Source organism: Ceratotherium simum, chromosome 6 (assembly GCF_057802395.1).
Source record: "Ceratotherium simum simum isolate JZ-2026a chromosome 6, ASM5780239v1, whole genome shotgun sequence".
Lineage (NCBI taxonomy): Eukaryota > Metazoa > Chordata > Mammalia > Perissodactyla > Rhinocerotidae > Ceratotherium > Ceratotherium simum.
Genome location: NC_141905.1, coordinates 24,770,443 through 24,794,079, shown reverse-complemented (window position 1 = coordinate 24,794,079; position 23,637 = coordinate 24,770,443). Strand labels below are relative to the sequence as shown.

Sequence of the window (23,637 nt, the reverse complement as noted above, 5' to 3'; positions counted from 1 at the left end):
GAAGGACCTGGCCCTTGGAGATGTGACCCTCTCCTCACAAGGCATCCTTCATCCTGCCCAACTCCATGGTCACGGGCCCTGCTCCCTCTGCTAGATGCTTCCCTTCTCTGTATATTGAGATACACCTGGAAAGGAGTCCAGAAGAAAAGAGTTGTAGGAGATGAGTGAGAGGCACAGGCCTTATCACACAGGGAGAGTTTTCGGATTTATTTTTAATGAAACGCAAAGCCAGGAGAGGGCCACGCAGGGATGCCCCTGGACTATACCCTGCTTCTCTCCAGCTGCTCCGGACAAGAGGACTAATCTTCTCTCTCCTTCTGCAGTTCTCCTAGTGCCTAGCACATTGCCAAGTGCATAATAGGTCTGCCGTAAACCCTTGCTGCCTTTGCTGATTGAAGGACAGTAGAGGGAACGAGAAAACATAGAAACATTTTGGGCTGCAAGGGCACAGACTATCGCTCCCCCACTCATTTTATCCATGGAGGCACCGAGGCCTTGAAAGGGAATTGACTTGTCCAAGGTCACCAGAGAGGTTACGGCAGAGCCAGGATAAGAACCCAGTTTTCTGCTGATCACAGTTCCTCAGATGAAAGTAAGTGATTGTCACCTCTACTCTCAGATCCCAAACTGATCTCAAACACGGTCACCAATCTCCAAGGCCCAGAGACACACACAGCATGAACCTAGGTGAGTAAACTTGTCCTTTCTGATGATCTAAGCTTTCCTCCTGGAGAGGTCTAAGGTGGCAACCAAGTTGCCCACCTCACGGCTCTGGGCAGCTTCCCTGGGAGCCCACGTAGTTTTGCCCGTGAGATTAAGCAGGTCCTGAAAACAGCCGCTTTCCTTTGCCGGAAGTTATTTTCTCCCCCAGGGCACAAGCCCAGGCAGAAGGCTCTGTGAGTACCCGGCTGGTATAATTAGCTCCAGAAAGATCCAGCAGGACACACAAGGAGGATGGTCTGGACTCCTCCCAATGGGATTCCAAATCCCACGCCTTCCTGTGCAAGTCGGGGCCCAGAGGCCAACAAACCCAGCAGGCTGGTGTGGCAGCCAGGGAACCAGCAGCCTCTGCCCTCTGCAATGCCACCTTTTTGTGATTTGGCCTCTGTTTCAAGCTATTTTTACTGTAAACAAAGCCTGAATTTGAGGGAGGGTGGTGTGGGAACAGGGTCTTTTCTTCCTCTCTGCTTTTCAACGAGCTGCTCCCCGTTTCCCTTAGGACAGTTGCTCCACCAACAGCCACAAAAAGGAAAGGAAAAAAAAAAAGACTAAAAAGAGAAATGGGGTAAAGGTCAAAATTGAGCCTCTTTGCTAAGGCAGTCTGGGAAGAGTTCTAGGATCATGAGGGTTTCTCAACCCTTCAGATTAATCTGTTGGATCCTAGATTCTCCACAGGTATAAGAAACCAGTATGCCCAGTCCATTTACTTTCTGGATTAACCCACCTCCCACAAACAAGGAAGGCCCAGAGGTCTGCTTGCCCAGGGAGAAGGCACAGTTTACAGGTAACCTTCCAGGCCCTCGGGAAAGATCTGTGTCCCCGCAGGCTTGGGAACTGGGAACAAAGTTTCAACTCAGACAGGCCCCTGGCTTCCCGGCTTCTTTGTGCCTGCCATGCCAGCACCAGGCCAATTTTCTGAACTTAAATTAACTGGATGGGCAAAAAGATAGCCCTGGTGCGTAAGAGGCCTGGGTGCGTCTAATTCCTTAGATGCACCCAGGAATCGAGTGCCCTAATTCCTTAAGAAAGACAGAGAAGCAACTGTCCTGTCCTACTTCCCTCACTACTCAAACACAGGAGAATATTTTTTGCAATAAAATTTTTAGGGCAAATGGTGGATTTCTGTTGTCATTCCCCTGAAGTAGCTGTTTTTCTGGAAAAAGCCTCACTCTGGACCCAGACCCTAAAAATGGGGCTTCTAGTGCACCAAATTGGGATGTTTGGGGCCTGGAGGCATGCATCAGTCTGCCTCCTCCTAAACATAGCCTAGTACACTAAACTTGGAAGCATCAGCTTGCATGGGGCCCCAAGTGTGACTTTCCAAGCACGTGCCTCCCCGCCACGACAATGGCTGGTGACTTCGTCATCATCATCATCTCTATTTTTGAGCATCCCTGCTAAACCAACTTCCTCGCAGCGGAAATGGAGGCCCTAAGGAGAGTCTCAGTCCACCGGCATATTTTTCTGGCAAATAGGGGCTGCTACACTACTGGCATCCTCCGAAAGCCCCTGGGGAAAAGCTGGGTGAGAAGCTCTCCCAGCCCAAGATGGTGGGCTCCAAATACAGGCGTTCCATTTCCTACAGAGCCTCCAGGGGGCGCCAGCTCTCTGGTGGAAGGGAGGGAGGGAGGGAGGGAGGGAGGAAGGAAGGAAGGAAGGAAGGCGTGAGTGAGTCTAACACATTTGCTCAGGCCCCTTGAGTCCAGCAACAGGAAGACCCAAGATGTGAGATCAAGATTAGAAGAGTCAGGCTCCCAGGCCTGTCCAAGGGCTGATGCGCAGGTCACAGGCTCTGATTTATCACCAAACTACTTCACAAATCTTGCTACCCAAAAGCATTGTAACAAAATGCAGTCATCACATTTTCATTTCAGCACTGTGGATGATTTCACTTTACAGATTTTGCTAGAAAAACCAACATGTGTCCAGTGCCTTGAATAGCGTCTGACACCTAGCAGGTGCCCCAGGAACATTTGAAGGAAAGGATGAAATAGCTCAGAGGAGACGCCTTGCATGTACAGGAGAATCTGTCTCCTTATCTTCTGGTGACTTACACTTTCCTGCCTCCTTCCAATGGATTTGTGGTTGTTGCACACCAAAATGGATGTTAAAGACACCTCCCTGCATGCTGGTGCTGACGTGCCCTCTGAAACCAGCCCTGTGTCTGTCAGCCTCGCCCACACCCAGGGAGGACTGGACACAGGGACCACAGTGAATGCAATGAAGACGCATCTGTCATCCTGCCAAGGCGTTTCCTGTGATACACGCGCTGACAACGCACAGCTCCCAGGGAGAGCCCAGCCTGCCTTCGGCCCCCGGCCAGCTCAGGGAGGCTATAGGAAGTGAGAATTTCCTGGCTGACTGGACAATGGTGAGTCAGGCTGCATGAGCCAGCTTCAGAAATGACAGGGTCTGAATTGTGTGCGTGGAGCAAACATCCTCAGCTGGCTGGACCGAAACCAGGCCCTGCCTGAGACACTCAGACCCCTTTCAAGTGGCCATGCCCAGAGCTAGCTCAGTACTCTGAGAGGACGTCTGAGTTTGGTGAGGTCTCAGGGCTGCTCCATCTCTGTCCCAGGAAAGGATTTATTCTCCTCTCCCTACCCCGTGTGTCTCCGCACGAGCCCATTTCCTCCAGGACATACTGACTGGGCTCACACAACAATAACAAAATAATAATCACTAATGCTTATTAGGCACTAACCATGTAATAAGCACCATTCCAAACATTTCACATGTATTAATGCATCAAATCTTCACAACAACATTAAGAGACAGGGACTATTATTATGCCCATTGAAGGGGGATGAGGAAACAGAGGCACCAAAAGATGAAGCGACTAGCCCAGGGAAAAAGCCCTAGGGAGTGGTGCAGCTGGGACTCAGCAGAGTGACTGTAGAGGCTGGGTTCCTAACCGCCCTATTGTACCACACATAGCAGCCCTCCACGTTCCAAGGGCCTCAGCACCCCTTCCCACAAGTGCATGTTCTGGGGAGAGAGGAAAAGCAGGAGCTGGAGACCTGGGGATGCTAAGTGCTCCACCTATCCTCCTTGTTGGTTCCAATCAAATGAGAAGGTGACACAAGGAGCCAGACGGAGATCAGAGGAGAGTAGGAGCCCCAGTTCAGATAACGCTGGATCAGCAAGGGGGCAGGGCTCCTATCTCCCAGTCCCGACAGAGAAGCTGAAACACAGAGAACAGATGCACTGCTGACCGGCAAGGGAAGGCCCTGAAGTGCCCTGCCTTATTTATTAGGCACCCACTGACTGGGTGTTACATTCAATTCTGTGTTCCGAGGAACACCAGTAAAGGTATGTGGACTGGAAAGATGGATGAACGGACAGACAGATGAGGTGGAAGGACAAAGCAAGCACCCACTTCCCCCAGAAACTCCAGAGGAGAGAGGCAACAGCAGCATCAGCACTTGCCACGGGAGCCCAGAGGCCCTGGGAGCCAGAGATGAATGGCTGGGACGAAGCAGGTTGTTCCTGGGCCAGGAGGATCTTCCTCTCTCTAGAGTGAAGACTGATTTCTGAACCTCTCCTTCCTTTTCACAGGGGAGGTCAGAGAAGCCAGCACACCAGCTAGTAAAATTAACAGCTGCTCTTTACAGAATGCGCTGGAGAGGTCGGCACACCGAGCACGTGGCCTGCAGCAGCCAGCGTGGCTGAGGCGCCTGGCCTGCAGGCCCGAACCAAGAGTGTCCTCGTGGTAGGGACTAGACTCTGGGCTGCCGGGAGGGGCCTGGGGTGTGCTGACTGCAGGGGATGCAGACAGGTGGAGGGAAGACTTCAGGAATGACCCTGCTACAAATTCCCAGACACTTTCCACTGACCTTGGGAACGGGAAATCCATATGCTGAGCCAGCTGAGAACCTGCTGTGGAACTTGGGGGCCCACCTGGCTCTGGCTTCTGTCTCCACATGTCTACCGCATCATTTAGTTGAGCTTGTGGAAGTAAATGTAGCGGCTCTCCATGAGAAGGGGATAGATGGTACATCTTATCCATCACCTTGTGCCACGGGGAAGAGTGGACCAAGTCCCATTGGCCACTTAGAGAGGAATCTTGACAGTCATAGAGCAGAAGGGGAACTTGATGATCTAGTCCCGAGGTTGGCAAACTTTTCCTGTACAGGGCCAGACAGTAACTATTTTAGGCTAGCGGGTATTTCGGACTCGGTGGATACTACTCAATTCTGCCGTTGTAGCGCATTGCAAAAGCAGCCAGAGATGATATGTAAATGAGTGAACATGGCTGCGTCCCAATTAAATCTTGTTTATGAACACTGAAATTTGAATTTCATATAATTTTCACATGTCACAAAATATTCTTTTGATTTTTTTTTTAAAATGTAAAAACCATCCTTAGCTCGTGAGCTGTACAAAACAGGCAGTGACCCAGCTGTGAGCCACTGGTCACAGTTTGCCCATCCCTGGGCAGTTACACGTTTCCCAAAGTGTGTGCTTTGTGATGCCTACAGGTGCTTCACAGGGAAAAGGTTCTGTGGTGAAAGAGGAATGGGAAATGCTGGGCAAAACGACGTCCTGCTTTCTTACTGCAGGACTTCTTCGCGCCTTACACGCTGATACACATGGCCATCTCGAAAGGGGATGAGAATGAATTCTGTCCAAGTTCCATTTTTATCCTGGAGAATCTCCTAGATCTAGTTTTCTGTAAAACCTAATTAAAACAACAAGGATGAAGTCTGACCAACAGTCAGCAACAGCACCACCAAATGTGATGCTGCCTCCCTTTGAACATCTCCAGTGACAGGCAGTTCACAACCTATTGTGGGTGCCTGCTGGATTCAGTGACTCCTCTGACTCATGTTTCCCCATCCAGTGATGCTGGGTCACCAGTAACAAATCTAGTGCAATCTAGTGCATCTTTCATCAAACGAAGACAAAATTTCATGTTTAATAATATAAAGAAAGCACACCTTCAACTTATTGATTCATACCCAAAATATAAATTCTATTTATGGGTATTATAGGATAAAATGAAGAGCCATTATCAAGTCCTGGAGGGGAATTACCACATGCTTCCTTGAGAAGAAACCTCACTTAGGGGACTTAAAAAAAACTCAAATGAAATCTCAGTTTACTCCCAATTGCACAGAGCAGGACCTAAATGTTTGCTATGGGAGCCTTCTTACTAAAAATACAGGCCCTTGAAGCCTCTGGTCTTTAGGTACGGCATTTGTAGGTGATATAAGAATTTTATGTAGATTTGCCTAAAATGTACAAAAAAACAGGTAGCGGGGAGCATAGATGAGAGGAAGAGAGAGTAAGATGGAAACGTGAGCTGCGTGTGAATTTACCACCAGGTACCACTGAAAAAAAAAGTAGAGGATGCTGAAGAAAATGTCACCAGCACCACGAGCCACCTAAAGGGAGAAATGAAGGCCATGAATGTCACATATTTGATCAAGTGTATACTCATGTGCACCTCCACTTTGTTCAACTGGTCCAATTTCATGTGCAAACAGCACAGCAGGGAACGCATCTATTTAACTTCTATTAAACCAACAGGATTATTTCTATTTGAAAGACGTACATATTTGATACATATTTTCTTTTGGGCCCTAGGAGATAAGGATGGAGTGGTCCAGCCTGTGTACACAATGTTAATGTAAAATGCCATACATGCGATATATTTGGGAAGATAAAGGGAAAGACCGGTGTTTTTCTTTCTCCTGATTTCGATAGATCATCCCCCTCACGTTAAAGCAAGTAGCACATATTTTCAGTTCATGGATTAGATGTGTATGTTTCCTGGAGCAATATTCAAATGTCATCGCATGGAAATATGGGGAAAATAACCAAAAAGAGTAATTCTAAGGTCTCTATCTTTTTTAAAGGGAAGGTTCTGCTTGGTGTTTTTTGGACATGAAGGATTTTTTTTTTTTAATAATTTTATTTATTTATTTTTTCCCCCAAAGCCCCAGTAGATAGTTGTATGTCATAGTTGCACATCCTTCTAGTTGCTGTATGTGGGACGTGGCCTCAGCATGGCCAGAGAAGCGGTGCATCGGTGCGCGCCCGGGATCCGAACCCGGGCTGCCAGCAGCGGAGCGTGCGCTTAACCGCTAAGCCACGGGGCCGGCCCTAAGGTCTCTATCTTTGCTCAAGGAGCTGATAGCTATATTGGCAAGATCAGTCTTTGAAGAGCAGCACAAAACATGAATCTGTAAAGGGGCTGAGGTACAGCCCAGGCAGTGTAAACACAGCTTACACCTTGAGGTGAGGCCCTGCTTGGCCACAAGACATAGTTTTCCTAGGGAGACAGTCACTGAGGTCAAGGTGGAAATTACATATGAATACTCAGACATAAGGTGCTAATGGAGATGGTGTGAGCGTGTGTGCCTGTATTTACCCGTGTGTGTCTCTGCGTGTCTATAACTTTTCCCATTATAAATGGGTTCTCTAGTACTCTTGCTTTTGTGCTATATTATTTTAGGAAATTCCTTCCTAAGGAATTTCTTTCAATTTCTGCCTTTCAATTTCTTTATTTATAAAATAAGGAGTTGAACAAGACGAAAGAGTCAGCAAACTATGGCTCATGAAACAAATCTGGCCCACCACCTGTTTTTGTCAATAAAGTTTTACTGGAACACAGTCACACCTGGTACATGTCTGTGGCTGCCTTCAAACTACAATGGCAGAATTGAGTAGTTGTGACAGAGTCCCTACGGTCTGCAAAGTCTAAAATATTTACTATCTGGCCCTTTAGAGAAAAACTTACCAACCCTGAACTAGACTATCTCTAATATTGATTTTGGCCTATGATTCTATAAAGTACAACCAAAAGACACAAAAGCCTACTCTGTGTGTTTCTTGCCCTCTTTATTTATATATATACTGCCTTACTCTTCAAAGGATTTAATCTGGCTCACAAAACTGTATGAAGCACATAACCACATATGTAACATGTAAAGTTCAAATAGGAGAGTGAGGAAATCAGGGCAAGGAGAAAATGAGAGAAGAGACGTGGAGACAAAGCCAGGGAGAGGTAAATATATAGAATAAAAACCTGAGACGCAGTGTATTTTCAGTGGGCCACGAATTTGGCTCCTAGCAGCCACTATAAAAAGAGGGCCACAGTCCCCTTCCCGATCGAGTGTTCACTGGGGGTTTACCAGGAGGACCAGAGCAAACCCTGGACCAAAGCACCATTCATCCCCGAGTCTCTGCGGAAAGCGGATAATGTGAGATGCAGTGAACAAAGTCCCCCACAGCTGAGAGGTGTCCCAATCACAGGTACTGCCACATTGAGATGTCCCTCGGTGTGGGCCAACTCGAAATCCCAAAGTGGAATTTATCAGCAATTCTCCAGTATACTCCAGAATTTTGAAATAAGCATGTACTTTTTGTATAATCAGAAAATAAATATTGTAAATTAAAAACAAAAAAGATAAAGGAAGCAGTAAGGAAGCGAACACCTCGACAGCCTGGTGTTCACTCTGACACGGAGTCGCTCAGCCATGCGCTCCGCGAGAAGGTCTGTCCAGCCCTGCTGTCGCGTGAAGCAGAGCCTGAGTGCTGAAGTGAGAGGCAAGGCAAAGACAGGCTATTCTGACACCTACCTGGTCAAGGAATTTTTATCACTTTGATAATGAAGCTCTGGCTGTTAACTATAAAAAGCACTGATGAATGGTGACTATCACTTGTCACTTTTTACAACTTTATATCCAGTGTATCAATATAAATAATTCACACCCTGGATCTCTGTTGCTCACTGCTTTACGCCCAGTGCCTAAAACAGTGCCTGGTACAGGGGAGAAATAAGCACTTAGTGAATGAATGGTGTGCTCGTCAAATGGATCCTGAGGTTCCCAAGACAACAGGTGAGTCTACAGATAGCCTGAGGCTGTCTTGGTGAATCCTTCCCCAGCTGGGCCTTACCCACAATGTCCCACCTTTGAGACTCTCACCTGTGACAATGAGACAGGTGAGAAACAGGCCCAGATGTGGAAGCCAAGTTCCTGAGCTGTGCGTCAAGGAAAACAAATTAAAAATTGAAAAGGGAAACTCTGAACAGCCGGGTGTCTAGTCTTGCTTTAGTCCCATTGTTGCAAGGATAAACATTTGGACAGCTCAAGACAGACATAGCTTTGGGTTCTGAACAGGCAGAGCTGCTTTCTCCTGTGCACCGAGACTTCAGTGTGAAATCTGCTCCTTGCTCAGAGCCAGGACCTGCCTTCTCCTAAAGGAGATGCCTGTTCTGAAGGTAGGGCCCGGAACTCGGAGATGCCTGCTCCTATGCAGCGGGACCTGCTCTGCTGAGTGCACCAGAGCAGCCGGGGCAGGATTTTCTCCACGGAGACATTCAGAGAGCAACTGGCATCATGGGCAGTCCCAGGCAAGGAGGCCTGCGCAGACCAGGCTTGTCTATGCAAATGTTAAGAGAACCAGGCCGAGCAGCCTCAAGACTTAATTGGCTCAGAGATGGTAATGTCAAAATGTCACAGACAAAGCGACAACTGGCAGTGGTTTAGAAAAGAAGAGGCATTATCTTCGACTGGGAAGTAATGACACAGAAAGAGCACTAGACAGGGAGTCTGGAGGCCTGCAGGTACTAGCCTGGTTCTGTCACTTGAGGCTGCATGTTCTTAGCAAGTCACTGCCCTGCCTATGTCTTGGTTTTCTCAACTGTCAAAGAGAGATGAATTCATTGGTAAGATTGGCTTGCTTGCTTCCTTGTAATGAACCCCTACAACACAACAGCAAAATGAGAGACACACGTGGATACAACATGGTCCTTAGCCTTCAAACTGATCATAATGTACAGGGCCTAGCATAGTGCCTGGCTCACAAAAGACTCTTGATAATGTAATTGTTAGCAGTAATATCGAGGTGGCTGCTGGATGCACTTGGCCTGTGAGTTCTTCTTCCACAGTATCACCCACATCCACCTTCCGGCCTCCGCTGCTCTGTGTTAGTTCAGGCCTTGCTTGACTAGGGCCACTGCAGTAATCCTCTCTCATCCTGTCACAGGGGCTGGCAGCTCACCACCCTAACAGATCCTACCATCTCCGAGCTCCTGCCTCACCGATCTTGTCTCCGCTTATTCACCAGATCTCTCTGCACAACCACCAATCCTGAGACCCCTCCCGCAAAATCTCCTTTCCCTACAAAATCCAGTCTGAATTCTTTAGCTTGGCATTTGAAGAGGTGACAAGCTGTCTGCAGCCCACCTTCGCAGTCTTACTTCCCCTCGGGTGCCTCTGCACGCGCAGTGCGGGCGTCCTTCCCCCAATGCACCATGCCCGTTCTCTGCTCCTGCTATTCCCTCACTCTGGAAGGATTCCCTCTCCTTTGACTTTCAAGATCCTAACTCACATTTCAAAACTCAACTCAAACCCTTTCTGTTTTATTAGGTATTCTTCTCAGCTTCTGACACACTAAGTGGTTTCTTTCTTCTTTTCAAGCTCGACTATGTTTTCATTTTTTATATCATCTCTATCATAAAGCGTGTGTTCAATTCATCTTGAAACAGAAGTTTCAGCTCAAAGGCTTTCCTCCCTCCAAAGGCTTTCATGATCCCCCCTACTTCCCCAGACTCAGCCATCCCCCTACACACACACACATACACAATGCTTGTACACATAGCATTTCTCCTCCAGACATTCCTTCAAAAACTTCCACTTACGGTGCAATGGAATCAAGATCATTCTTGTTTTCCACAGGGCTGAAAAAAAACACCTGGCCCAGAATTGGTGCTCAGTAATTCTTGGTTAATGCTGATGAAGATAATTAGAACTGTTTACAATGGCCACATGGAAGCAACAGGCGTCATATCTGTGCAACAAACTGCCTGCTGTTCCTCATCCACCGTCACCACCTGTAGAATGCACTGCCTCCACTTTACCCCATGTGAATGAATGCCAAGATCCAGAATTCAATGTCTTTAAGTTTCCCACATAGAATCCACTCATATACAAGCATAAAGAGCAATGGAGACTTTACTGAAGAATCAGGAGGGGAGACAAGGATGGTGGTTACACAGCACAGGCCAGAACAAGCCACCTTCAATTCCTCATTAGACCCTCAGTGCTGCCCAGTCTCTCCTGGGTCCCACGAACCCAGATCATCCCCCCTCTGTCTTCCTCGTGCAGCAACTGGCCTCACCAGTCTCTCTCTCCTCCTCCTCCAAAATCCCAACTTTAAATTTCTCCCCTTTCTATTTTGCCACCAATTGATGTCAGCCATGGCTTCATGTCTAGACTCTTCAGAAGGCTCAGCTCAGGACTGGTCTCTCAGTTAACGGAACCCTGTCCTCTTTAAAGGCTGTTTGGCCGCCACCTTTTTGACTCAAGCATGGCATTCAGTGTCTTACTCCTTCCCTCAAGCCATTTGTGAGATATTTATCCCCCCAAACATAATGTAGAATTCTCCCCAAGAAGGATTCTGATGGGTGAAATTTTCACTACCTCCCTACAGCTACAGTCACCTCCTCATTGAGTTTTTGCCATGAAACTTTGAGGGTGCTGACATCTATTTTCCAGCATCTCTGCCTGATCCTCCCAGCCATCAGGGCATCCCCATTCATTCCATCTACGAGCCAAATGACTCTTGACTGAGCCCAAGCTTCAGGCCCAGCAAGGGCAGACCACACAAAACAGCTTCCACAATTATAACGAGAAATCATTTTGAATGCAACATCCTTCTCAGGGAAACTCCTGACTCAAAGCAGACCCAAGAAAGCTGGTATACATGGCTACCTCAGGGGAGGGCCCACACGTGGCAGGAACATAGCCTGTTCAGAGTGACCAATTCGTGCCTGTTTGCCCAGGACTTTCCTGGTCTTTGCACTGAAAGACTCATGTCCCAGGTACTCCTCAGTCCCAGGCAAACTGGGATGGTCGATCACTATATGCTTGTCCTACCCATGATCCTTGTCAAGAACCAGAAGCTCATGAGACCAGCCAGTGAAGCCAAGCTCTATACAAGCAGATCAGAGAGAAGGCAGGAAGTGCACAGAGAAGGGGCAGGACGAGCCCTGGCTACAGATGGGGCTAGGAGACAGCCTCATCAGAAATAAGCTACAGTCACCTCCTCACTGAGTTTTTGCCAAGAAACGTTGAGGGTGCTGACATCTATTTTCCAGCATCTCTGCCTGATCTTCCCAGCCATCAAGGCATCCCCATTCATTCCATCACACGCATATGGTGCATTCATATGAGCAATGCACCAAACACGGGGCCAGGCAGCCACAGGTGGGCTGCCAACAAGTTTCACCACCAGCATGACTGAGGATTTCCACTGTGGGCGGCATCCAGGTCACATAGGGCAGGAGATTAGGAAACTGTCCCAAAAAGGGCTCTCTACATGATGCCAGAGGACAACAGTAGCATCCCCAGAAGGCCAGCAAACACACACACACAAACACACACACACACGCATGCAGAACTCCATGGATCCTTCCCCAAAAGACCCTCTCTCCCCGGACACCGGCCCACTCTCTGCAAATCCCTCCACAAACCACTAGCTTAGATGTGCATGAAGAACCCAGCCTGTCCTCCATGACCATATGGAGCACTCCCTGTTCACCCCCACCTCCCAACAGCCAGAGGCCTGGAGAAGACCCAGCAAAACATCACGTCCCTATAAACAAGGCAATCGAGGACCAGACAGCAGGGGCTCCTCGTGTGAAGAGGGAGCTGGGGACTCACCAGGACTCTACCAGTCAGTGTCTGGGCCGATATCATCACCCCCGCCCAGTCCTTCACGGAGGTCATCCAGCCGACCTCGGCTGCCACCGCCTCCTCCTTTTCGTCCACTGGCTTGAGAGTGCCATCCGCCTGGCTTGAGCCATTGTTAATCTTCTGGGCCTCCTGGCAACAGAGAGAACAAGAGTTGAGACATAGAGACCAAGAGGATTTAAAAAATACAACCCCACCCAAAAGAATCAAAGCCAGAAGGGTCCAGGCTGAGGTGGGAACTGGCTTGAATGTACAGGGGTAGGGGAGAACAGACGGATAGGGCTTTGATATTTTTTTTAATCTTTTTTAAAAGAATCTTTTATTTCCTCAAAATATCTTTGTGAAAGAAAGAATGAGATTATTCTCTTCCTGTTTTAAAGAAAAAAAATCACAAAGCTCAGAAAAGGAAGCATCCTGCTGGGGTCACAGAGTGGCTGGGAGGGAGGTGGGTCGGCGTGCTGTGGTCTGCCTGCCCAGCCTTTGAGCCCTTCTCACAGGAACACCCTGTCTTTCCTGAGGAAATCCCCTTATCCTCATCTAGGTCTGTGTGATTCAAAAGGGACTAATCGGCCCACGCTGGCTCCGGGAATCAAGAATGTCAGTCAGACTATTCCATCCCCCTGGCAGTAGTGATGGGGCCAGGGATGGTCACGTGACCCACACCAACCCAATATGACTCAAGCCTGGGACTTTTGCTGGAAAGAGTAGGACTCTACTCTTCCCTAAGAATGAAGCCGCCACAGAGGAAAGTAGGAGAAGTGACAGAATACTGATGTCATCATTTGAATGCCTGAATCCAGCTGCACCTGAAATCCACACCAGACCTTTTCAGTTACAGGAGACAATACATTCCCTTTCGTGGCTTAGAATGTGCTTGAGGAAAGAAGGCTGAACTCGTCAGATAACTGAGCCCCACAAAGGACCCTAAATTGTACACTTTTGCATGCAATGCGCCCTCTGCCTGGAATAGTCTTCTCCCACAGAGAGTCAACAGCCTGCTCCCTCACCTCCCTCAAGTCTTTGCTCAAATATCACCTTTTCAATGAAGTCTTCTCTGGCTACCCTTTTAAAGTTGTAACTCTGCCTTACAACAGTACCACCTTTCCACCTTATTTTTCCCCATAGCGCTTAAAACCTCTAATACACTCTATAATTCACTCACTTACTTCATTTACAGTCTGCCTCCCCCAAATGCTGTATCCCAAGTGCCTAAAAGAGCGCCTGGAATATAGTTGGCTCAATAAACATGAATGAATGAATAAAAAGGGTTATGAGTTAAGCCCCTCACTGACCACAGAGCCTGGGCTCAGGGTGGCTGAATAAAATACACGACACCCAGAGAAATTTGAATTTCAGACAAACAACAAATACCTTTTTAGTATAAGTATGCCTCAAACATCACACAGTACACACTTTATACTAAAAACTTATTCATTAGTTACCTAAAATTTAAATTTAATGGGGCCCTCTACTCAAATACCCACTAACGATTTCTGTAGATACAGATGTTCAAAAAGACGCCAGCAAGTATGTTCATCATTTAAAAGCCAGAATTAATTTCCAAACCAAACTGACACTGGAGATCACGGCGATTTGGGGGGAAGGGGGGAAGACCAAGGACAGAGGTGAAAATCTCTGCCTGCAGTGGGTGGGCAGTGAGGAGAGGAGAGCTGGGAGGTCGTCCTCTTGGAGAACTGCAGGCCGGCAGAAAGCTGCTCCTGACCCCTGGTCCTCCCACTCCGGCCTCCCCTGGCTCAGGGAAGCTGGGAAGAGAGAAGCAACACTGGTGCTCATGTTTTATTTCCAGGTGTATTGGGCCCCACAGAGCTAAAACAGTCCAAGAGGATGCCGGACAGGGGGTGGGGCACACAGGGCGGGCATATTTGGGGGCTGCCTGCTGACATCCGTGGAGCATTCTGCCCAAGTCTAAGGACAGTCTCAGTGGGCTGTTAGGACCCCAAGTCTTGGCCACGTGAAGACTGCACAGGTGGGTGACCTGGAAGACACGGAGGCCCTGACCAAGGCAGCCTCAGTAACTGAAGATGTGGATTCAGTTCTCCCACCCCTGTGGGACCTCCCCCGTAAGACGGGGCCACTATTGCCTGCCTCATGGGCACTGCAGGGATTAACCAGTGCCCAGTGGCACATAATACATGTTCGATTAATTAGTCCCCCACCTCCCACTTCTCCTCGAGGCACTGACACTCTAGCAGTGATTCTCAAACTTGAATGGGCATCAGAACCACCTGGAGGGCTGGTTAAAACACAGAGTACTGGGCCCCACCTCAAACTAGCATTTCCAACAAGTTCCCAGGTAATGCTGATGCTGCTGGTCTGGGAACCCCACTTTGAGAGCCACTGCTCCTAATCATCCTGGCATGGCTTGATCATCCCTGCCCTGAACTGACATGGGACAAGGATCTTAACCCCAGCTCTCTCCTGGCCTCGCCCTTCACCCAGGCACAGAACCACCTGCTTCTTTCAGAACCAGAGAATGTGGGGTGGACCGAGAAGAGATCAGGGAAGGGAGAAGGCCCGCAAATCAGAGGCTTTTGTGTTTCCTTTTGAGCAGTGCCCCTCAGGGATGCTTCTGAACTGGTCCACGCCCACAGCCTGGGTCCTGGAGGGCTAGCTCTCTGTTCCTCAGGCACAGCAGCCACCTGGCCGACCCTGGAGGAGGGAACGGCATGAAGACGGCTGGGAGGCAGGGAGCGCTCTCCGTACGTGGTTTCAAGGCTTCAAAACTTCGCAGCACAAGAGGTATATGGCAGATAACGCTCGCACCAGTTCTCTTACGGATTGTTCACACGGCATTCATTATTTTAATTACTTTATGATAGGCAAGGAAACACACAGACGAAAGGGAGATAACACCCTTGTTATTATTTGCTTACACTAGATGTCGTGAGCTTAATTACCACATGTGGGAGGCAGGACTGGGGGAGTGGAGGCGAGAATGAGGAGAGGGCGGGAGCTCTGCAAAGCCTGATGCCAGCGGCCAGGTTAGCGCTCCTTGGCCTGAAGGGAAAGGCCCTGTCCATCTCTGACCTCACTTTGGCCAAAGCATCCCTCACCGGGAGCAGGTATTGTAACCCCATACTCCGGAGAAAAGACAGCAGAGGCCCAGAGAGGTTCTGGCCTTGCTGGGGATACCCGAGGGAGGCAGGGGCGGTGGTAAGGGGCACAGCCCATTATGTAATAGTGATCGGCCCCATTTATTAAGCCAGAACTGGGTGCCAGCAGCTAACAATTAAGTGTTTTCTATGCATTATCTCGCTTAGAACTTATACTAAATCCAACAGGCAGGTGGAATTCTCCCCATTTTACAGACAGGGCAACTGAGAGCAGGCATTTCTCAGGGGAAGGCACAGAGGCTGAGAGCTTGAGCTGGAGGCAGAGAGCCCATCTGGGCTTAGGTCTGCTCCGCCACTTACAAGCTGGCTACCGCAGGCAAGTCAGTTCAGGAGCCTCAGCCTCCTCCATGTGACAGGGGGGTAGGCGTGCCAACCCCATCAAGGTGGTGGCGAAGTATAAGTGAAATAAGCAACGCACAGTGCTCAGCATGTGGCAGTTAGAGGTGCCGAGACAGAGCACCCATTGATGGGACTGTTACCTCTAAGGATATTCAGTTAAAGCCATACCACTTCATCGATTGGTCGCCCTGGGAGGGACACTTGACCAAAGTGAAACCTTAATAAATAATTACAGCATAAAGGATAAATGAGTGTAGGTTCTAATGGCTATGACCCTTCATATAGGCAATGGACCCCTGGGAGCTCACATGCCCCAACTTGAGGGCTTCCAGCAGGATCTGTGTGGCACTCCCTCCAGGACAGCTGGGGCAGGGATTCCTACACTAAGTGAGCCCTGGACCGGGTGACTCTTAGATCCCTTCTGACTCTAAACTCCATCAGATCAACCTCCCATTCGAGATGAGGCTGAGGACCAGAGAGAGGCTGCCTCCTGGGTCCCAGTACAATGCTCTCTCCTGTGCTGCACAGGACACTGCCTCAGGGGGAACCAGAGCTTTGTTCTGAATAGCAAAGTGGGCGTCCCTCCACCCCTAAATCTTCCACTTCCCACTGCAGAGAAGGACCGAGCCCCTACACAGGGAGGACTTCTGAGCAAGGTCAGACAGGCTACCCCCATGTCAGGAGAGACCTGGCCCTGACCCCTACTCATCCTCCAGGAAATCACTGTGCGTGTGTGTGTGTGTGTGTGTGTGTGTGTGTGTGTGTGTGTGTCAGAGAGAGAAACCCCACCAGCTGCAGGTTCTAGCTACCCTGGTCACAGACAGGCCACCAGAGATTCTCCGAAATGGAGAAAAGGATGCCTTGTGAGGAAGAGGAACATGGAGGAGGGAGGAGCAGGGAAGAGGTGAGACTGGGTGGGGCCTGGGGGTGTCCTGGAAGGTGGAGGCCTGGCTGTAGCCATCCCCCTGAGAAAGAGGCTCAGTCTTGCTTTGGAAGCCATTCTTCCCTCCAGCCCTGCCCTCTCTCCCCACCAGGGTCTTGTGTAAAACAGACTACAGCTGCCTCCTGGGGACAGTGCCCAGACCAGAGGGTGAGGAGGGCTGCAGGGTACAGGTATCTAGGGGGACCCCAGAGAGCAGAGTGGCCGGCAGTCCCCTCCTACCGCCCACCCACACGGGCAGCCTCTCACAGGCTCATGGCCTCAACCCTTTTTTGCCTTTTCCCCATTCCTTTTACTGGCGTTCCCCTCAGTGACCTTCTGTTGACATGGCCACAGAAGGCCTCATACGTCCTGTGTCACCTGTGGCCTAGGGCCCAACAGGACCACAGTCCCTTGTACTCACTATACAGAGCACGTACCTGTCGGATGTTTGGGCATTTTCCCTGAACCACCAGATCAAAGCCCAAAGCCTGAGAAGGGACCTCAGCAATCCCTTCACATGCCAACCCCCCTCACTTTACAGATGGGAACACTGAGGGCCTGGGAGGAAGCCACATGCCCACTGCCACCCAGCCCAGCCAGGTGACCACAGAGCCAAGACATAAACTGCCACTGGGCTCTATTTCTCCCATCTCTTGTTGTCTCTCTGACAGGATGATTCCTCCAAATCTAGCCCAAGGGAACCCATCAATCACAGGCAGTTCCCTCTACCACACCAGCCTGCAACCTGGAGTCCAGGTGTTCCTAAGACCAGCAGAAGCCTCCACGTGGCCTGCTACCAGCGGGTTTGGGTGTGGGGCTCTGCAGGGTAACCCTTCTTGTCTTCAAAGGGCCCAGCCTACCCTAGAAGTGGGAGCTGCCCTGGCCCAGTGCTGGAGAGCAAGCCCGTTCAATCCCAGGACCCCACAGTCCCCAGTCCTCAGATCTGGGCTGTTGCCCTGTCTCTAGTCCTTCCTGAGTTGGACCCAGTATACTGGGAACTTCAAGTCTGTGATGCGGTAGGATGATCTCTCTGAGGATGGAAAGATACCCAAGTCCAAGTCCAGCTTTTCTGGATGGCCTTGGACAAGTCATTTCATTTCTCAAAGCCTCTTCTGTAAATAGAGATGAGTCCTGCCTTGTAATCTGGTAAGGGGGAACACAGCACTTTCTGAAAATACCAACTACTTTATGAAAGATGGGCAAGGATGGCCTGGTTCTGAGCAGGAAGCAGTGCTGCTCTGGAGAAAGGGGTCCCATTCCCCAAAGCCAGGCCTCGCAGAGCATGTGGCTCAACTCTCAGATCCCCACCCAGCTGCACCTTGCAGGGAGGGGCCCTGGTAATCCACCTGCACCCCAACAGGATGTTGGAATTGCCAAGTCCTGCCAGGAGGCCTGCCATGCTGGCCACACCCTCCCTGTGAGGCGCCGCCACACCTGCTCCTGCCCGATGGGCTCACTCACCCCCTAGGCACATTTGCACCAACACCTGTCAGGCCGAACCAGGTGCCAAGGTCACCCTGGGCACCACACCTGCTGGGTGACTGCATCAGGGATGGGGGGGCCAGCTGCCAGAGGACTCCAGAGTCCCCTCACTGCTCCCTGCCAGGGCTGCCCCCACCTCCAAAGCTCCAAGTCTGTCTTGGCTTTAATTACATCTCAGTTCTGTGGACACTGGCTCCTCATCCCAGATCTGGGAAGCTGTTGAAGTGATCATCTGGGAGGAAAACTACTCTTAAAAATGTATGCCAGGGCCCAGCCCGGTGGTGTAGTGAGTTAAGGTCACAGGCTCTGCTTTGGCAGCCAGGGGTTCTTGGGTTCAGATCCCAGGCACAGACCTACACATTGCTCATCAAGCCATGCTGTGGCAGCGTCCCACACACAAAATAGAGGAAGATGGGCACAGATGTTAGCCCAGGGACCATCTTCATCAAGCAAAAAGAGGACAATTAGCAACAGATGTTAATGCGGGGTCAATCATCCTCACCAACAACAACAAAAAAATGTATGTCAGATCCTGTCACTGCTGGGCTGACACCCTCCCCGTGGCTTCTGGTCTCACTCAGAGGACAAGTCATACTTCACACACTCCAACCCACCCCTCTGTCCCCCTCCTGCCCATCACCCTACAAGTCTCTCACTAACTCATTTCAGCTCCCTTGGCCTCCTTGTGCCGCCAGAATGTTCCAGGCCCACTGCCATCTTGGGCTGATTGCACTGGTTGCTCCCCCTGCCCCAGATATCCACACTGCTGCTGCCGCGTCTCACTCAGGTCTTTGTGAGAGCTTCCCTGCCACCACACTGAAAATGACACCCCACCCCACCCTGATCACTCCCCATCCATGCTCTGTGCCTCCTCTGAGCATTTATACCACCATCTAGTAGTCTGCATACTGTAATCATCTTTTATTGTCTGTAAGCTCCATGAGGGAAAGAATTTTCGTCTCTTTTGCTCACTGCTGGATCCTCAACAACGAAAGATTATAAGCTCAAAGTAAGCACTTGACACATCTTGGTGAAACGTAGGAAGGAAGGGTAAAGAAAGCAAAGGAGGGAGGGAAGGAGAAAGGAGAGCTGCAGCAAATGGGAGTCAATTCTTGGCATGCACAATATCTAGAACAGATACTAATACTAATCAGTGGTGATGATAATAATACTGGCTACCGTTTTCGAGCATGGGCCCAATAACTCTAGACATGGGTACAAATACACTCACTTGCAGACAAGGGGTTAAGTAGCTGGTCCAGGAAGACACAGTCAGAATTTAAACCCAGCTGTCTGACACCAGAAAGAGACAAGTACCTGTCCTGACGTCCTTCCAGGGACAGCATGAGGAGCAAATGGGGCGACGCGTGCGCAAGGATTACGGACTATCACAAAGTGTTGGCGAAAGGTTTATTATCAGCACGAGCACTCAGTTCATCCCACGTCTGGGTACTGCGTGCACCTCAGACACCCTTCTTCAGGGTCCCTGTGCCTTGAGAGGGCGGTTAAATCAAGGACAGAGGTTCCCTTCTCAGCCAAGAACCAGCTCGGAACCATAAATCATCCTTCATAGAGCAGAGCATCGAATCGGAAATGAACATGGCAGAGCTGACAGGCTGTGAAACCCTCCTGCTAAGCACTGAGGTTCTCTAGGCAGATGCCACCAAAGGAGAAGATGTGGCCTCCCTCGGCGCCGTCCGCCTCGTCAGAGGGCCTTAACGCCTGCCTGCTCTGCCCAGCGGTCCTGAGCACTCTGATGCCCTGGGAGGCAATCCTGGCCTGCACCGACGGTCTGTGGCACCCGGGTGGGGTGGGTTCCAATAGGGAACCACCTCCCCTAATCCCTCTGGGACCAGAGTAGGGGCCAGGAGCACCTTCCATCCCTGGAAGGCCACGCCCGGACCCTCTGCCCAGGGCCTTGGTACCATGGGACATTTCCCCCGTGCTCCACTTCCAGGGGCTGCGGGGGAAAGAAGGACCAGGAGGCCTCCATCTGCCCTCCCCTCACGTCTCACAGGCCTACTTTGTCCTCAAATTTCCCTGGTTGACATCAGAAAGCCATTTCTCCCGAGTTGGCATTGACAGATTCTGCTTCTGGGTTATTCCTTCGATCTGCCTGGAACTCTCACCCTTGCCCCGTCCCCAGCAGCCTCTCCTCCCTCTCCCTGCCCCTTCTCATCTGTCAAAACTGACCCAGCAGCCCCTGCATGCAGCTGCCCTCAACTGAGCACAAAGCAAGAGCTTTTCTCTCCTGTTAGAGGGATGGTGGCAGAGTGAAGAGCTCTGGGCTGAAAGTTAGGCCTGGCTCTGCCAGGGACAGGCTGTGTGGCCTTGCCCAGTCACCTAACCTCTCTGAGCAAAGTCCTCATCTAAGAAAAGAAGGGGAGCAGTAGGTTAAACCCATAGTGTTCTGTTCCTTGGAGCCCAGTGGTGTGTATTCTGTGAGGTGCCTTAGGAGGTTAGCAAGGGAGCACAGAGGAGGCAAGGCCCCTGGCCCCTAGGAAAATTAAGGCATCTCTGCACTGAGGAGTTTTTACCTATTAAGGTTCTGTGCTAGACTGTATCTGAGTGAAGGGGTTTTCTGCAGAAAAAAAGTTTGAAATCCACTGAGTAAAACTCCATAGGCCCATTTTAGCTTGTAAAAGATGCTTTATTTCATGGCAATGATTATGACATTCTGTGGCACAGTTTGGCCTAAGACCCAGAAATGCCTGAACTTCAAAACCTACAAACTCATGGGGCTTCTAGTACCTCCATGTGGGCCTCTCTCCTGGCCCCTCTGCCCAGGCCTAAATGCCGGGAAGGGTCTTCCAGCCACCCCCACTCCTGCCAAACAGGCCAGGAGGAAACTCTCCCCACAGCCTCTTCCCCATCCTGGGCGGGTGGCTGCGGGATTCTCCCAGGTACAAATAATCCTGCATATTAGGGATTAGGCCGATTACCTAAAGCAGCTCAAGCAAATAAAGCATAACATGGGCACCACCAACTGGGATTTTCATGGCAAGAGTTCTGCAAAGGGAGAGGAGGGAGGAGGTGGCTGCTCTGATACTCGGGGGCAGGGGAGACAGGGCAGCAGAGGACCCAGGCCCCACGTGGAGCTGGTGGGATGGGGTGGCATAGTTGGTTTCTGCCCTTGGGAAGTTCTGCTTATCCAACCCCTCCCTGGAAGGTCAGAGCCTCCCTTGCACCTTGCAGCCTCCCCATCCATCCCCTGGGACCCCGCATGTACAAGGGGGAACCACATTTGTGTCAGATGAACCCACATGGTAGCCACCTGTTCGCTAACTACAGGCTACACCTCCAGGAAAGGGGCACAGTGTCCACAGATTCAGGCCACAGGAGCTTAAAAAGAAGTGTGGATATAGCAATTGTTCTGGGATGTTGGAAAACCATCCGAGTTTACTGGGTCTCGTAAGATATTTCACGATCACAGGCATTTTTAGCTCTTGCTACCTGGGTGCACCATCCAGAGTCCCACTCCTAGGAGCATCCCTGTGCTGTGTATGAACACCCGCTCTTCATAAGTCTTTGTGGGAGAAAACAGTGACGCAGAAAGAGGCCATGTGACCTTTAACGAGCTGCTTACCATCTTTGTGCCTCAGGTTTCGTCTCAAAGTTAAAGGGGCTGTGTAAATGCTCCCTAAGGTTCTGTCTGGCTCTGAAACCGCGTGACCTCAGGTCTGGATTGTAAGTCCCTCACTCACACGTGTCTGGCAGTGTGGAATGGGAGAGGATGGAGGTCCCTCCAGGCTCTTCTCAGGGCCACGCTCTGAGCTGCCCACCAGTCTCCTGAGCACCCAGGGGGTCGGCTGGCCCTCAGGAAACGCTTGACTCCCTCCTGCATCTATGCGCCATGTTCTCTACTTGGTGGTTTTACGGCATCTTATTTAATCCTCACGACAAGCCTGCAAGGTAGGAATGTTACGGGGCTCAGAGAGGCTGAGTAATTCCAAGATCACTCATCTCGTAAGTGGCAGAGCTGAAATTTAAATCCAGTCTATTCTAAGACTAGAGGCCATGTTTTTCTCCTAGTCCTTGATGCCTCGGGATAGGCAAACATACGAAGAGATGGGAGCTCCTTATAAAATGCTGTTTGTTACTACTACCGAAACAATCCTCTTATACCCTATGGCTTCTAAATGACAACATTTCGTAGTACAGACATCTAAATCTGGTTCTAATCAGCCATGTATGGATAGGGAGTTGGAGAAATGGCCTACAGGAGGGGGTTCTAATCTGGAAACAGAATGACCCATTAGACATAATATCCTGTGATGAGATATGTTCTCAAATGGCCACATTTGCTGCTTAAAATTAATAAGTCAACCCCAAACTTTCAGGACTAACGCATATATCTCGGCCAATATACCAAATTTGCAAAATAATGATCTCCTTCTCTTTCAATTAGCTTCATAAAATGGGAAGATATGAGTGACAGTCCAGAGTTCACTATCTGGGCCTCAGGGACGTGAAATTGGATTAGTGGAGACCTCAGCTCTGATCCCTCAGCCAGAGTGAGCCGGGCAGGGTCCAAGTTGGCCTGCTCACCTGCAAAGAGGTGGTGGCTGAGCTGCCAGTCTGCAGGGCAGCCTGCTCTGTGCTAGGGAACAGCTCAGGAACCACCTAGCCAAGAAAACCATCACAGGGGCCCAGTCAGAAGACAAAAATCACATTTGTTTTCCAATCGAGGGATAACTTATAATCACACCAGGCAAGGCTGAGGCAGGGCCAGAAGTTCGGGAGGATTAATAATGGATGCAAATTTCTGAATGTCTTTTGTGAGCTCAGCTAATCCTGTTAATAATATTGCAAGTTAGGCATTATTTCTCCATTTTAAAGATGAACAACTGAGGCACAGAGGCTCTTTGAAGGTCTACGGTTAGTACAGTGGCCTTGCAAATCCCACTGAGGCCCAGGGAGCTCAATATAAATCGCTTTTCCTTGTAGGAAGAATCTTGTACTTTATGGGAAGGCAATCTAGCATGACTACTTGTTTCAAGGAGATCACTCAAATCCCTTCAAAAAACATTTCGTTTCTTTTTTAAAAATGAAATGACTCTCAGAGTCACAAAGCTGTAGAGGTCAGAGCCGCGAGGGACCTTAGAATTATGAGGTCTGGTTCCCTCCCCTTAGAAAGGAGGAGCGTACGGTCATAGAAGGGTGTGGGCCTTTTCAAGGAAACACAGCTTGTTCATACAAGAGACTGTGTATAGCCCCACGTGGATGAGAGATGGCACGAGAAGTGTGGGAGGCACAAGTGTCATTGCCTGAGAGTCTGAGTCTTATTCCTGGCTTCCCCTCTTACAAGCTGTGTGACCTAGAGCATGTCACTCCA

General features: G+C 49.9%; 1 protein-coding gene across 2 annotated transcripts in view; it reads right to left on the bottom strand.

Moving 5' to 3' along the window:
- Positions 1–23,637, bottom strand: part of KCNMA1 (potassium calcium-activated channel subfamily M alpha 1) — a 711,162-nt gene that overhangs the window by 487,838 nt on the left and 199,687 nt on the right. For both annotated transcript variants that reach the window (XM_004426905.3, XM_087431991.1), the window contains exon 2: positions 12,396–12,557. In XM_004426905.3, the coding sequence (XP_004426962.1) occupies positions 12,396–12,557 (162 nt within the window). The remainder of the gene's footprint in view (positions 1–12,395; positions 12,558–23,637) is intronic.